Source organism: Artemia franciscana, unplaced genomic scaffold, assembly GCF_032884065.1.
Source record: "Artemia franciscana unplaced genomic scaffold, ASM3288406v1 Scaffold_883, whole genome shotgun sequence".
In the NCBI taxonomy this organism is placed as follows: Eukaryota; Metazoa; Arthropoda; class Branchiopoda; order Anostraca; family Artemiidae; genus Artemia; species Artemia franciscana.
In genome coordinates this window covers 216672-233587 of record NW_027068793.1, presented here as the reverse complement: position 1 = coordinate 233587, position 16916 = coordinate 216672, and the positions used below count along the sequence as shown (strand labels likewise).

Here is a 16916-nt window from a genome sequence, read left to right as displayed (position 1 = left end):
ACTACAAGGGCAACAGCCGAGGAAGCTGCGCAAAGAGTCTATGCCAAAAAACTGCTGCTGATAGAGAAAGTAAGAAAAGAAAGCGTGCCGAGGAATCACAAGAACAGCAAGAAAACAGGCAAATAAACAGGTTTTTTGTTTTTTCGCTAACCCCCCCGCTCTTGGCTTCAGAAAGCCCTCTTTTAATTAACAAAAAAATTGAAATGAATGAATAATGGAATAACTTCGAAAATGTTAAACACATGAGGACAGGAGAACCATTGCGCCGAAACTAGTAATTAGTAACAATGAAGTCCCCCCACAAAAAAAAACTGTACAAAAGAGTCTTTAAAAGCGAGGGGTTTGGGGGGCAGCAGCCCCCCAACTGCCTCTTCTAATTCCTGTACGTTTTAAGGTTCGACTTTGGGACGCAGCCTCTTTAACTCTTTAAGAAAACGAAGTTTTTTTCATATTATTTCTGTACGTTTTTCTACAATCCATGGTGGATGTAATTTAATAATTCCTGTACTCCTCGTAGAGGAATTAGGAGAGGAAGTTGGGTGGCTGCCGCCCCCCAACCCCCCCGCTTTTAAATCATTGTATAAAATAGAAAAAAAATAGATAGAATGACCGAAATGTTTCTTTTGCTCATAAGAAGCTAATATTCTGTTATCTCTCAAATGATAAGCAGTCCAGGTGTTAACAAAATTATACACTTTTATTTTGATCGCTACATCCAAAAGCCTATAATAAAGAATTTATTCTAAAAATGCCTTCTCATATAGGAAACATCTTTAGGTAATTATAGTAAATTATATATTATTTATCTTATTTAGCAACTATTTATATAAAATAAGTAAATATCCACGTTTCATTAAATCGAGAAAAACTTAAACTTCTTCAAAACATTTGAAAATTCACCTAAAAATTGGCAATGAGCACTTAAAGGCTATAAAATATATACTTAAAGCACATTTATATCACACTTATTTCGGACATCGCTGAGGATTGCCCCAGTTGCAAAGTCCCCAACAGGGTCAAAAGTCAGTTCTTTTGGACATGTATCTTACAGCTCCAGTCAACTCGTGCATTTCTGGAATGGAGCTGGATTTTTATGATGCTTGCAGTCATTCTCGCCGTGCCGAGCTGATTATTTTGATTTACTTGAATGTTGATATTCGTAACTTTTAAGAATTTCAAAAATTAACATGGAACTATTAGACTATTAGGACTATAAGAAGACTATTAAGAGAGGCAAACCCCCCGCTTTTAAAGACTCTTTTGTACAGGTTTAATTTTTTTTCATATTAATTCTGTACGTTTTTCTACAATCCATGGTGGATGTAATTTAATAATTCCTGTACTCCTCGTACAGGAATTAGGAGACGAACCCCCCCCCCCCCTTTTAAATCATTGTATAAAATAGAAAAAAAATAGATAGAATGACTGAAATGTTTCTTTTGCTCATAAGAAGCTAATATTCTGTTATCTCTCAAATGATAAGCTGTCCAGGTGTTATCAAAATTTTTTTGATGTTGTGAAAAACACCACCCATAAGGGACTTGAACCCTTGACCCAAGGATTAAAAGTCCCACGCTCTACCGACTGAGCTAATCACTTGCATGTGTGTAAATATAACTTCTTGATAACTTTTAAAAATTTCAAATTAACATGGACTCTTATGGAGAGAAATGCGTTAATTAAGTAGCTAATGCGTGGTTTCTGGAAAACAGGGAAGGAGTTATCGGATCGAGCTGAAATTTCGCGGATAAGCAACGTTAAAAGGGGGGTGGGGTTGGGGGTCGAAACTTCCGGGGGGTTAAGATTTTCCTACGAAACTTTCCAGGAAAATTACTCGGAGAGTTCCGCATCGAATGAGTCTTCGTACACCCAGATCCGATGTCAGATGTGACCTGTAGGCGTCTAGAAAAAAAAAAAAAAATGAATTTTAAGTGGGTATGCGTGGTTTCTGCAAAACAGGGAAGGAGTTATCGGATCGAGCTGAAATTTCGCGGATAAGCTCCTGGGCCCTAGGGGACCTTAACTTGTGAATTTCAGCCCGATCGGACAACGTTAAAGGGGGGCTGGGGTTGACGGGTCGAAACTTTCGGCCAGATTTTCCCCATGAAGGAAAAGTTGGAGGGGGATGAGATAGATATAAATATATATTTTTAACTACGTAAAACATGCGAATATACAACATTCTTCGCTGTCCCATTGTCTGTGCATCATTTATATTCCCTGTGTCCCAGTGTCCCGGTCGTCATTTGTGTCCCGGTGTCCCGGTCTGTAATTTCTATTCAAACAATCCCTGTGTCTCAGTCGTCAATTATATATCCCACCTGTGCCCCCGGCGTCCCCGTTATAGTTGTGTCCCTGCGTCCCGGTCGTCATTTATATTCCCGGTCGTGATTTGTGTCCGGGTGTCCCAGTCTGTAATTTTTCTTTGAGGTTCCTGGTCGTCATTTATATTCCCTCTGTGTCGGTCGTCATTTGTGTCCCGGTCTGTAATTTATCTTTGAGTGTTTTTTCTTTTTAGTTTTTTTTAGTTTTTTACATTTTTTTCAGTTTTTTTTTTCTTCTTTATTTTTCAGCGTCACTATGAAGTACATATCGCCGAACCTTCAGTTACAATTAAACATTTTTCCGTGAACGCATGTCTTAAATACCATTAATGACGTCATCGTCAAAGCAAAAATGACGACAACTAATTTCATGACGTCAGTCAACACAGAAACATGACGTCACCTGATCCACAGATCCACAGACAACTTATTTTTATATATATAGATATATATATATATATATATATATATATATATATATATATATATATATATATATATATATATATATATATATATATATATATATATATATATATATATATATATATATATATATATATATATATATATATATATATATATATTCGCAGCTGGGACACAGGGACGCAAATACAGTGGCGCGTGACGTTTTACGTGCGCAGGGGGGGGGGGGGTTGCGAAGCACCCCCTCCAACTAGGTGTTGGTATGGCGCGAAGCGCCACACTAGCAAAGACGCACGCACTCTTTTAAAACTCACCGCTACGCTCTTAGAATATTCTTTCAATCACTAAATCAATTATATTATGCTAGAAACTCTTAATGCTACCACTCCTTGTGGAGTGGTTCAGAAGCATTTATTAAATTTTTCAAGTTTTCATTGCTTAGATAGCTCAGTATTTGTTCAGCACATTCATGTGGTAACTCAGCAAATCTGTTAAAGAGAGAATTGAAACTTCTATTGGCTAGTTCAAGCAGCACTTTCCTTTCTATGCTGCTTCTGAAACGGTTTTTTATTATTGTCTTATACATTGAAAATTTTGTTTCCCAGTTTGATGATTTCAGTAAACCTTTCAAAGAATTTTGATTCATCGTGTATAGTTCTAATGAGCTCATGTTGTTGTTAAATGTATTGATGGTTTTATGGACCATCCTTCTTTTATTCCCAAACGTAAAAAACGATCGAGAGGACATAGGAAAAATAATAGAAAAAATGAATTAGATGTACATATGCTTTCTATAGATCTATGCCAGCTACTTGAATCTAGGGGTATGATTTCTGTAATAAAGTGTCTAAATAATTTATCCAAGAGGAATTTAATCAAACTTTTCTGGATTGTGAAGAATAATACAGCTCTTGATTATAATTTTAAAGTAATATGTGATACAATTTGCATTCTATCTAAAACGAAATTTATTTCAAAAAAGAAAAAGTTCGATAAGATTAGTAATAAGGATAACAGATTATATTTACCTATTAATTTTACTTGTAAGCAGATTGAAGATATTAATTTACCAGAAATTTTAAATCAGCGGCATGTGAAACAGGCCCTTCCTAGTAATTTAAATTATAATGATAGTCCAGTTTTAACTTATAAATTTTCAAAAACTATTGGGCAAATTATTTTTAATTATAATTTAATACTAAAAAAACTAGATAGCGATATAAATTGGAAACCGGTTTGTAATTGTAAGCAACTTGGCCCATTTGTAAATCCTACTTACAAACATGTTATAACAGGGGACTTGTCAATAATAAAGCAAGATGATCTTCAAATTATAATGAATAAAGGGGCAAATTTCCGTCTTTCTCATCATCTGAAACCATCGAGTGTTCTTGATGGCTTGGAAAATGATTTTGATTTATTTATTGATAAGTGGTGTAAGAAAGAGAATAAAAATAAAGAGAGTTTTCAAAGTTGGAAGAATTTAATTATTAGTAGAGTAAGAAATAAAATATATTCTAACTTAAAAAATAGTAACACTAAATCATTATTTTATAATGCGAAGATTAAACAAGCAATTGCTAATCTAAAGAATGAATTTGTAATTGTGCCAGTGGATAAAGCTAATAATAATTTTGCCATAATTTGTCAGAAGCTGTATTGTGATATCTTAAAAAGGGAGTTAGGCACAACTAATGTTTATGAAAAGGTAAATATAGAGGATGAGAATTTAATTGAAAAGACTGAAGAAATACTTTTTAAAAATTTTAATATTAAAATAAATGACAATGATAAAAAGTTCCCTTTCCTATATTGGACTGTAAAATTTCATAAGAATCCCCCTAAACCACGGTTTATTGCTGGAGCAGCTAAATGTCCAACCCGCATTGCTGCTACTGACCTCTCTTTAATTTTAAAGGAAATTGTAAATAAACTTAAAACCTATTGTTCTGGTATTAAAAAATTTTCGAATTTTAATCCATATTGGAGTGTTAATAATTCACTGCAGGTAATAGATTCTTTAACAATGGTTTCAGCTAAAAGAATTGAGTCTTTCGATTTTGCGACAATGTATACTAATTTATCACTCAATTTAGTGTTAGATAATTTAAAAACTGTTATAAAGAAATCTTTCCTCTTATCTAGTAAAAGGTTCTTAAAAATAGACAGTTATAATAAAAAAGCCATATGGACAAACTGCTTTAATACTACAGTTAACTTGAGATGTTACAGCTTGGATATGATTTTTGAGTTATTGGAATTTGTTTTATACAATACTTATATAAGATTTGGGGGTGATTTGTACAAGCAAATTATGGGAATTCCCATGGGGGGGAATGCCAGCCCATTTATAGCTGACTTGTTTTTAAGTCAACTAGAATATAAATATATGATGGATAAGAATAATCCAATTAATTTAAAACATGCTTTGTCAAATAATAAAAGATATTTAGATGATATTTTGGTCTTAAATTGTAAGGATTTCATTGATATTTCTAAAAATATATATCCATCAGAGCTTATTCTTGAGCCTAGTCATGGCGCTAGTCATGAAGATCATTTCTTAGATTTAAATATTAATATTTGTGATAATAATAAATTAAGTTTTAAAATGTATAATAAAACGGATGATTTTGATTTTGAAGTGATTAGTTTCCCATTCCCTGAAAGTAATATACACTCAAATATCACATATTCAGCGTTTTTCTCACAGTTACTTCGTTATGCAAGGATTTGTAGTAATTATATTGATTTTAAAAATAGATGTAAAATCTTAAGCCAAAAATTGATATCAAGAGGTTTTTCTGCAAATAAATTAACTTGGCAATTTAAAAAATTTAGTTTTCATTATAACGAACTTTTAAATAAATATCAAAAGAATTATCTAGAAATACTTAAAGAAATTTTTGACTAATTTCGGAGGTTCGAGAAATGTTGTCACAGCGCCATTTATTTTGAATTGTGTTTCTATTTGAGCGGAATTTTTAAAAAATTAGCCACATGGTAAAGATGAATTATATAATTGTTTAGTTCATTCAGGTTTTTTGCAATGTGTTAATATTTGTGATTTGGTAAAATTTATAATATTTAGTTTACCTATTGTTGCTAAAGGGAGGGATATATTAACAGGATAAGCTTGTTTTGGTTTTACTTGGTTGTTTTACATTTGCTGTTTTTTTCATAGACATGTATTTTGGGGGTGATACCTGACGCGGGGATGCCATGGATATTCTGTGGTAGCCACAACACTGTGCTGGGTAGAGAATTTAGAGTGGCGAAACCCTATATAGGCCAGTGTATTCTCCTGATGAGCCCTTATGTTGGGTGTTGCCTCTGAATTATTTGTCTATATTATTTTTTCTATGGTTTGGTAAATGACGACTTATACTTATTGACGACATGACTGCCTGTCCATGGATTATTCTTTATGGTTGATTGTGTGTGGCTATGCTGTTTGACCTATGTGATTGTATGGATGAGTAGGGTTAAGGCCTCATTCAAGTGCTGGTCTATATTAATCACTAATTTAGGAAAACAGTCTTCCTTTTCTCCTTCTGTCTCCTTTTTTTTTTTTTTTTTTTTTTTTTTTTTTTGTGTGTTTGTGCTGTAGCATTGGTGATTTCTCTTTTCATGATATAAATTTGGTTCAGAAGCATTTATGAAAATTTTCAAGTTTTCATTGCTTAGATAGCTCAGTATTTGTTCAGCACATTCATGTGGTAACTCAGCAAATCTGTTAAAGAGAGAATTGAAACTTCTATTGGCTAGTTCAAGCAGCACTTTCCTTTCTATGCTGGTTCTGAAACGGCTTTTTATTATTGTGTTATACATTGAAAATTTTGTTTCCCAGTTTGATGATTTCAGTAAACCTTTCAAAGAATTTTCATTCATCGTGTATAGTTTTGAGCTTATTCCTTTGATAAAAATGTCATAGAACGTTATATTACAAAATATTATCTCACTCCTCATTTGTTTTAGTTGTCTTACAAATTGATCCTTGAGCTCATTTGCAGGATAACTTGTCTGAGTCTTGTCTGAGAGCTTTATGTTTCTTTCACTTACATATAAATTTGCCACTCTCAGTTTTAATACATGGCTTGCAAAATAACCAGCAGTATCATCAACAGCTAAATCAAAAGCTGTACGGTCATTTCCATCTGTTATATCTATGTCAGATCCATGCTCCAGAAGAGTTGCAACACACTCTTTATCTCCACTCTGACTAGCATAATGAAGCGCTGTCATGCCATACTTGTCCTTAGAGTTAACATAGGCTCCATATTTGAGAAGACATTCACAAGTCTGTGAAAATGAAATAGATCCAGAAGAACATGATAAATGAAGTGGACTTGCACCATCCTCAGTTTTTGCATTAACATCAGCGCCAGACTTTAAAAGACATTCAACAGTCTCTGTGTGTCCTTCCTTAGCTGCAAAATGAAGTGGACTTTCACCGTCTACATTTTTTATATCAACAGCAGCACCAGACTGTATAAGATATTCAATAGTCTCTGTGTGTCCTTCCTGAGCTGCATAATGAAGTGGAGTTGCACCTTTCTCATTTTTTAAATTAACATCAGCGCCAGACTGTATAAGATATTCAACAGTCTTTGTGTGTCCTTGTTTGTTTGTCCTCTTTGTTTGTCCTTTACGAACTGCAAAATGAAGTGGACTTTCACCTTCCACATTTTTTATATTAAGATCAGCGCCAAACTGTATAAGACATTCAACAATCTCTGTGTGTCCATTCAAAACTGCTAAATGAAGGGGAGTTTCACCATTATGATTTCTTATATCAACATCAGCGCCAGACTGTATAAGATATTCAACAGTCTCTGTGTGTCCGTCCCGAGCTGCAAAATAAAGGAGAGGGTTACCATAATTTTTCATATTAACATCAGCGCCAGACTTTAAAAGACATTTAACTACTAAATGAAGGGGAGTTTTACCATAATGATTTCTTATATCAACATCAGCGCCAGACTGTATAAGATATTCAACAGTCTCTGTGTGTCCTTCCAGAGCTGCTAAATAAAGGGGAGTTTCACCATAATGATTTTTCATATTAACATCAGCGCCAGACTTTAAAAGACATTCAACAATCTCTGTGTGTCCATTCAAAACTGCTAAATGAAGAGGAGTTTTACCATAATGATTTCTTATATTAACATCAGCGCCAGACTGTATAAGATATTCAACAGTCTCTGTGTGTCCTTCCCGAGCTGCAAAATAAAGGGGAGTTCCACCATAATTATTTCTTATATTAACATCAGCGCCAGACTTTAAAAGACATTCAACAGTCTGTGTGTGTCCTTTCCAAGCTGCAAAATGAAGTGGACTTGTACCAGACTCTTTTCTTAAATTAACATCAGTGCCAGACTTTAAAAGATATTCAACAGTCTGTGTCTGTCCTTTCCAAGCTGCTAAAAGAAGTGATCTTTCAAATGGAATGGGCATGTTATTTTATTATGTTTCTGTAATTTAAATGGATATGAACCACTGTTCTCATATCATTGCTATATATAGGTATGATTACGTCATGACTCCTGTACTCGTATGATGTACTTGCCCTCCGTAATGATGTTAATTAAAATTACGTCATTAGCCTAGGTTACAGGTAACACAAGAGTAATACATCATATCATTTCAATGATATGCGTCATATCATATCATTTCAATGATATCATTCAATGATATTAGGCTTGCGGCTAATAGAGAAAGTAAGAAAAGAAAGCGTGCCCAGGAATCACAAGAACAGCGTGAAAACACGCTTGCGTCTCAAAGAGAAATTACCAAAAATAATCGTGCCGAGGAATCACAAGAACAACGTGAAAACAGGGTCGCGGCTAAAAGACAAAATTGCCAAAAAAAATCGTGCCGAGGAATCACAAGAACAACGTGAAAACAGGCTTGAGGCTCGAAGAGATAATGCCAAAAGAAAGCGTGCCGAGGAATCACAAGAGCAACCTAAGATTATCGCCTGGAATTCAGGTACGGCCCAGTCGATGATTATAGCTTGGGAAGATGTGTTCAAATCGGGACTATGTCTAAATTTTGTCCCTATTGCAAGGCCTTGAAATTTAATGATGAAACAATGGGAATGTGTTGCGCCTCAGGAAAAGTTAAACTTCCCTGTGTCCTGTGTTTGGGACACAAATGACGACCGGGACACAGAGACACAACTACAACGGGGACGCCGGAAGGGCACTGGGGGGATATATAAGTATGCCAAGGAATCACAAGAACAACGTGAAAACAGGCTTGAGGTTCAAAGAGAAATTACCGAAAAAATCATGCCGAGGAATCACAAGAACAACGTGAAAACAGGCTTGCGGCTCAAAGAGATAATGCCAAAAGAAAGCATGCCGAGAAACCACAAGAACAACGTGAAAACTGGCTTGCGATTAAAAGAGATAATGCCAAAAGAAAGCGTGCCGAGGAATCACAAGAGTAACGCAAAAATTATCGTCTAACATAGCATTCAGGTAGAGACAGCCCAATCAATGATTATAGCTTGAGTAGATGTATTCAAATCGGGACTATGTCTAAAATTTGTCCCTATTACAAGGCCTTGAAATTTAATGGTGAAACAATGGGAATGTGTTGCGCCTCAGGAAAAGTTAAGCTTCCTCAACTGGCTGCACTACAATAGCCATTGAAGACTTTATGACGTTACAGACCGGGACACCGGGACACCCCGGACAAAAGGAATATAAATGACGACCAGGACATTCAAAGAGAAATTACAGACCGGGACACAAATAACGACCGGGCCGGGACAGAAATGAAGACCGGGACACAGGGAATATAAATGACGATCGGGACACTCGAAGAGAAATTACAGACCGAGACATCGGGACACAACTGACGACCGGGACACAAGTACAACGGGGACGCCGGAAGGGCACAGGGGGGTATATAAATGACGACGGGGACACAGGGAATATTTGATTAGAACTCGATTACACTACCCTTAATGCACTTCCGGTTAATAAGCTAGTTGTTACCGTTTTCTTGATGAGTATAGTTTTATCTTATGAGCTTTAATAGTTTTCTCATTGCAAAGGACCTGGGGTGTTTTCCTTACTTCTTTCTTGGTAGTGACATCATAAAGTTGGTCCACTTATCAGTACTTTTCGAAAATCTAATGAAAGTATGTTTTATCAGTTTTCCTTTTTTGTAAAAGATATATTAACAAATATATCTTTACTGAAGAACAATTTTGATCAATTTCTGTTGCAATAACAAACTGGAGCCAAAGAGCAGGATTACTTTTAAGAGCACATTAAAATTATGATTTTCATATGATAATTTTACGGACGGATAAAAATGTTGTAAAGACCAATTAAGTTTGATTCTATAAAATAAAAATAAAAACTGCGTGAATCACACCAAAAAGAAGAATAATTTGTCTTTTTGTGGTATTGTCTCAAAATTTTAAAGTATATGTAATGCATTTATCATGGATGTTACCAATATTACATCTCAATTTACCAAGAGCGACTCAATTAGAAGCTGGATTAACGAAGAAGGCGGAACAATTAAAAGCTAGATTAGGAAAGAACAGCTCATCTGAATTAATACGGGAAGCTTATAATACTTAAAAGTAATAATAAAACAGATAAAGAATTAACATGGAGAGTAGTCAGTAAACACTATAATGCAACTAAAATTGTGCCTGTGAGACAAAAATATGAAAAGATAACATTCATACGACAAAAAACAAGGTATTTACCATGTGAACACTAATAGAATTGAAATGAGAGTAAATGGATTGAAATATCAACAAAAACATTTTAAATGTGATTTCAGTGATGCTAATGAAGATTATTCTAACGCTTACCAGCGATTTTTACAGTTAGTGTATAAACATAAAAATGCTGTCATGGCAACAATTCTAAAGCAGTAAAGTGAAGGCTAAACTTTGAATGCTGTTGTTTTTAATTTTTTTCGTTTCGACATTTTTCATTTTGGCAGTCGCCCTACATATGTGACGGTTTAGACAGAGAAATACGTTAGACAAAGTTTTAAAAGGAGACTGTGCGGATTTAGAAAATGTAGAAGATGTGTCGACCACATTTGTCACTCTTAGGTTAATAATTGAGAAATGCCTTAGTTGTCAAACACCTTTGGTTCTTAGTTTCATAGATTATGAGCAAGCGTTTGATTATGTTGATAGAAGAGCTTTAGCAATGGTCTTATCCTTCTATGGTATACTAGACAAACATATTAAAGTGATTAGTGCTATGTACGAGAATGACACTGCTGTGGTTAAGGTAAGAAATGAGTTTAGCAGCTGATTTTGTATTAAATCAGGAACTAAGCACGGTTGTGTTCTATCCCCCTGCATGTGAATTATTTTGATGGACTTTGTCTTAAGGAGCACGGGAAAAGCAAAGGGAGACCGTGGAATCAAATGGGAAGGAAAAGCTCTCCTAGAATTAGATTGTGTTGATGATTTAAGTATCCTTGTTTAATCAGTCAGCTGGGTACTCAGAAAAACCCGTAGATAATTTCTCTGGAAAATATTTATTAAATGTTTATCCGCTTTTCGGAGCGTCCATGCTTCAGAGCCATATTTGACCACTGTCATCACTGTACCTTCCATCTTGGTGTGCAGATTTATCTTCCTATTCCTCCAAGCTTTTCTGACTGTGAAAAAACACCCTGATCCTTGGCTACTCTACTTTTAACATCTTCACTGCTCCCATAGTCCTTACTAACACACTACCCAGGTAAATGCAACTGACCTCCTGATCAATCGTTTCTTTACCCAGTGTTACCTTTCCATCTTTACTTATTCCTAACCTTAGGAAATTAGTCTTCTTAACATTAATTTTCAAACCTATTTTAGCAACCTGAACTCACAAGACCTTTCAAAGTTCATTCATTTTGCTCATACCAAAATACGGTAAGCTTTTATCAAGCTTGTCGCACTAAACATAATAAAATTAAAGAGCAAATGACAATTCTGACAACATAATACACACATACAAATCTATGAAAAATAACACACTATGGAAACATACCGGTCACAAAACTACTTATACAAAAAAAAAAAAATAGTCTCAAAACAGATTGTGATAAAACCTACCTGAAATCAATAGATGCCAAACTACTTTTATTTTAATCCAAAAATACGGTAAGTTATAATCTTGTCGCAACAAATAAATCAACAACTACAACAAACAGTGATAAATAATACTATAAAGGATTTAAATGATTTAATGTGAAAATGTATTTCTGGTAGTGTTGTTTTGAGTGTTTTTGTATTATCTGTTAGAAAGGTTTCAGGTGGAAGGTCATTCCATGGCTTCCAGACACGGCTGTAAAATGAATGTTGGCCTATTTTCCTTTTTGAAAGTGAAGAGTATAATTTATGTGGGTGATACCAAGTCCTATTGTTGTCATTGAGTGTGAAGAACTGGGACGCTTATTATTATATTACTCCTGAGTGAGAGGATTCAACCATGAAGCAATGAGAAAAAAAAAGTCTTATAATAAACACATTGGATTTTCCGAGTGTCCAAAAATTCCATTACCCTTAAGCTCATTGTTTTATTTAGCTTTTGGCAATGATAAAAACCATTGAAAGTGGTTTGCTTTAACACATTCGTAACAACATACCCAAAAACGCTATTTTCGACTTTTTGAAATGTGTGTGTTAATTTTTTTTAGTTAAATTTGAAGTACCTATGCTGAGTTCACTATTTGTCATTTGCACAATGTCACGCTCGTTTATTGAATGTACTTAAAGTAAAAATGCCAGGGGACAGAACTTTACTCATTGACAAGAAAAACATTTGATATATTATAAGATTCAAAGCTCTTTGTGTATTTATTACCAATTATTCAAATTAATTTTACACTTTCGACAATCAAATTAATTTGTAGCATGCTTTATAAAACTTTTAGCACAGACATTCATCTTCAGGAAAATTACTATAACTATTCCAAATATTTATGGTATCATTCGTAAGATATCAAATTATATTGTGTGATATATTATATGTGATATTATTAAAAAATGATATGATGTCATCTTTCCAAAATTGAACCCCCAAACGAGTATTCCAAAAGTCCAGACCTACATAGAGCGGTTTTTTTTACATCGAAAAATGGTAGTATGCCAATTTCCAGAAAGAATTATAGTGTGATTTTCAAGAAAAAATTACCGATAAATAAATATATATTTAAGCAATCATTATTTGTTCAATATAAGTTAAATGTTATGCATAAGCAGAAACATGTTAGTCGATATCTATATATATAAAAATAAGTTGTCTGTCTGTGTGTCTGTCTGTGGATCAGGTGACGTCATGTTTCTGTGTTGACTGACGTCATGAAATTAGTTGTCGTCATTTTTGCTTTGACGGTGACGTCATTCAAGATATTTAAGACATATGTTCACGTAGAAATCTATTAATGTTTAAGTTTACAATGACTGATGAACTTACAATGGCAAAAGCCGAAGGATGCTCAAAGAGTCTATGCCAAAAAACTTGCAGCTGATAGAGAAAGTCAGAAAAGAAAGCGTGCCGAGGAATCAAAAGAACAGCAAGGAAACAGGCTTGAGGCTAAAGAACGCAAAACCGCGCAGTTAGATGAAGATCCACCTGGACAGCGAGAGTCAAAACATATCAAAACTGAAAATGATAGCGATGATGATTGGGTTTGGGATTTTGACTTGGATAAGGTCATCAATGCCTACCAGATTTTAGTTAAAAAAACAAAAGTTCGGCGATATGTATTTCATAGTGAAGCCAGTCAGTCGACGGCCAACCTACCATCTTTAAAGATACCACGATAGGAAGACTCTACACCGTTCACCCCAATCAACATGAATGCTTCTTTCTACGCCTGCTTTTGGTGAATGTACCCGGTCCGACATCCTTTGAGTATTTGAGAACTGTAAACGGTACTATACATGACACTTACCGTAGTGCATGCCAAGCTCTGAATTTATTGAAGAATGACCAACACTGGGATAACTGCATCAATGACGCGTGCGAAACGTCAACCCCAAGTCAAATTCGTGCATTGTTTCGCATCATTTTAACAACTTGCTCTCCATCAGCTCCTACAGAGTTATGGGAAAAATATAAGTCAAAAATGTCCGAAGATATACTCCATCGAAAACAGTTAGAGACGTCAGATATGACTTTTGATTTTACATCAGAAATTTATAACTACACTTTAGTTATTATAGAAGATTTGTGCGTACGTATGGCAAACAAACCTCTTCAGGATTTGGGAATGCCTTCACCTAACCGTATCGCTGCTGTTTCGACATGTGTAGAATTGGATCGTGAACAAAGTTACAGTACGAGTGATCTATTGTCGTATGTACAAAATAACATTTCCAAGTTAACGTCGGAACAAAAAGACATTTATGATACGATAATGCATTGTGTCGATAACAACGTTGGAGAAATTTTCTTTTTGGATGCGCCAGGAGGTACTGGTAAAACGTTTGTGATAAAACTGATTCTGGCATCAATTTGATCAAAAAATGATATAGCGTTGGCAATTGCGTCGTCCGGAATAGCCGCAACATTGCTGCCTGGTGGAAGAACTGCTCATTCCGCTTTGAAATTTCCTCTCAATTTGCATTCTACAGAAACTCCCACGTGCAATATTTCCAAATCATCTGGGATGGGTAAAGTATTGCAGCAATGCAAACTTATTATTTGGGATGAGTGCACAATGGCACACAAAAAATCGCTCGAGGCTCTGGATCAATGCTTGAAAGATTTGAGAGGCAAGTCGAAACCCTTTGGCAGCACATTAATATTGCTTGCGAGAGATTTCAGGCAAACATTACCTATAATACCTAGATCAACTCCTGCAGACGAAATGAATGCTTGCCTGAAAAATTCTAATTTATGGGCACACGTAAAAATATTAAAATTAACTACAAATATGCGTGTCCGATTGCAAAACGATGACTCTGGTCAAACATTTTCAGATCAATTGCTGGCAATTGGAAACGGAAAGCTCCCAGTAGACTCAATTTCAAGACGTATACAACTACCTGCTGATTTCTGTAATTTAGTGACGTCCAAAAATGAATTGGTTGAAAAAGTATTTCCGAATATTCTAAAAAATTATAAAAATAATAAATGGCTATGTGAAAGAGCGATTCTCGCACCCAAAAATATAGACATCCACGAAATCAACAATATTGTTTTGACCAAGATTCTAGACCAGGCAGTCCTTTACAAGTCAGTCGACACAGTTTTGGAACCAAATGAAGCGGTTAATTATCCATCTGAATTTTTAAATTCCATAGATCTTTCAGGGTTTCCACCACACGTGGTACAACTAAAAATAGGCGTACCAATAATGCTTTTAAGAAATATCAACCCACCAAAGCTTTGCAATGGCACGCGACTTGCCGTAAAAAAAAAACAATGGAAAACCTAATAGAGGCCACAATCTTGACAGGGCCTTTTGAGGGTGAGGCTGTTCTTATTCCTCGCATTCCCATGATTCCAACGGATCTGCCTTTTCAATTTAAAAGATTGCAATTCCCAATTCGATTAGCATTTGCAATCACCATTAACAAAGCTCAAGGTCAATCATTAGAAAAATGTGGTATAGATCTTAATACTGATTGTTTTTCCCATGGACAATTGTACGTTGCATGTTCGAGGGTCGGTAAACCTGACAATCTATTTATATGCAGCGACAATTGGACAGCGAAGAATGTTGTATATTCGCAAGTTTTACGCAGTTAATTTGTATTGTATCTATCTATCTATCTATCTATATAAAAACGAGTTGTGTGTATGCATGTTTGTTTGTTTGTAAAAAGAGCGTTTGCATATGACGTCATTATTAGTACATACGGCTTTGTATATGCACAGACAATGGGAAAGTCAAGAATGTTGTATATTCGCAATTTTTACGTAGTTTAACTCCTGCAGACGAAATGAATGCTTGCCTGAAAAATTCTAATTTATGGGCACACGTAAAAATATTAAAATTAACTACAAATATGCGTGTCCGATTGCAAAACGATGACTCTGGTCAAACATTTTCAGATCAATTGCTGGCAATTGGAAACGGAAAGCTCCCAGTAGTGGGAAAGCCAAGAATGTTGTATATTCGCAATTTTTACGTAGTTTGAAACACATATATAAATCTATCTATATTCACAGGTGGGACACAGGGACACAACTACAATGGCACGTAACTAATATGGCACGTAACGACTTACGCGCGCGGGGGGGCTTGGGGGGGCGCAAAGCGCCCCACCAACTAGGTGTTGGGGTGGCGCGAAGCGCCACCCCAACAGCTAGTTAATAATAAAAAAAAACAAAAAACAATTCTTAGTCGCTTTTTCTTTTTTGTTCTTTAGTCATTTATTTCTTTCGCTAGCTAGAGACCCAGGACCTATAGATGTGCCCCCTCCTGTTCCCCGATTACCAAGAGATTTTGCCGAATTTCTATCTTCTTTGGAAAAACACTTAGCTAATAGAAGGGGCAAGCTTTTGTGTGAACTGCAAAAGCATGTGCTGCTTAATTTGAATAATAGCATTTCTAATATCACCCTAGTTTGTCTTTACTGCCCTTTTAAATCCATACGCTCTCTTATTTTTTGTTAGTTCGTATTTTCGACAATTATTTTTCTTTGAATGACTTTGTACATTTATTAAGTTGTTTATATATTTTGTAGTTTTTTCTTAGTGTTGACATTAATTAACCGGCCCTTTTACTTTTTAAGTTTTCGTGTACTTTTTACACTTTTTGTTTTTCATTGCATTGTTTGGTCAGTTAATTCACAATGTCGATTTACGACAACATCGATCTTTTTTTTAATAAGATCAATTTACAATGTCGATTTACGACAATATCGATATTTTTTAATAAGATCGATTTATGACAATTTCTATCTTTTTTAATAAGATCTATTTACAATGTCGATCTACGACAATATCGATCTTTTTTTATGAGATGTATTATTTGCTTCTAGTAATGGTTTTGAAAAAAAGTCATATCTTTTCAGATATGAAAACAGAATGTACATACTATGGTTATTTACTGAAATGCTTGAAATGATATTTTGGGCTTATGTATTTTCGGGAAAATTAGATTTTTATGAAAATTTCGATGTTTTTGCCTTTAATGAGTGTTAAATCTCTCCCTCCCTTCCTTGTGAAT

The 16916-nt window shown here is 34.9% G+C and overlaps 1 protein-coding gene and 1 long non-coding RNA gene across 2 annotated transcripts in view; both read right to left on the bottom strand.

Moving 5' to 3' along the window:
• The window catches only part of LOC136043725 (serine/threonine-protein phosphatase 6 regulatory ankyrin repeat subunit C-like), a 10461-nt gene extending 2180 nt beyond the window's left edge, over positions 1-8281 (bottom strand). Inside the window, exons 1-2 of the mRNA XM_065728634.1 lie at positions 6356-8281; positions 1050-1072 (exon numbers count right to left, since the gene is read on the bottom strand). Coding sequence (XP_065584706.1) covers positions 1050-1072; positions 6356-8207 — 1875 coding nt within the window. The 5' untranslated portion in view covers positions 8208-8281. The remainder of the gene's footprint in view (positions 1-1049; positions 1073-6355) is intronic.
• The window catches only part of LOC136043729 (uncharacterized), a 51840-nt gene that overhangs the window by 25845 nt on the left and 9079 nt on the right, over positions 1-16916 (bottom strand). The window lies entirely within an intron of this gene.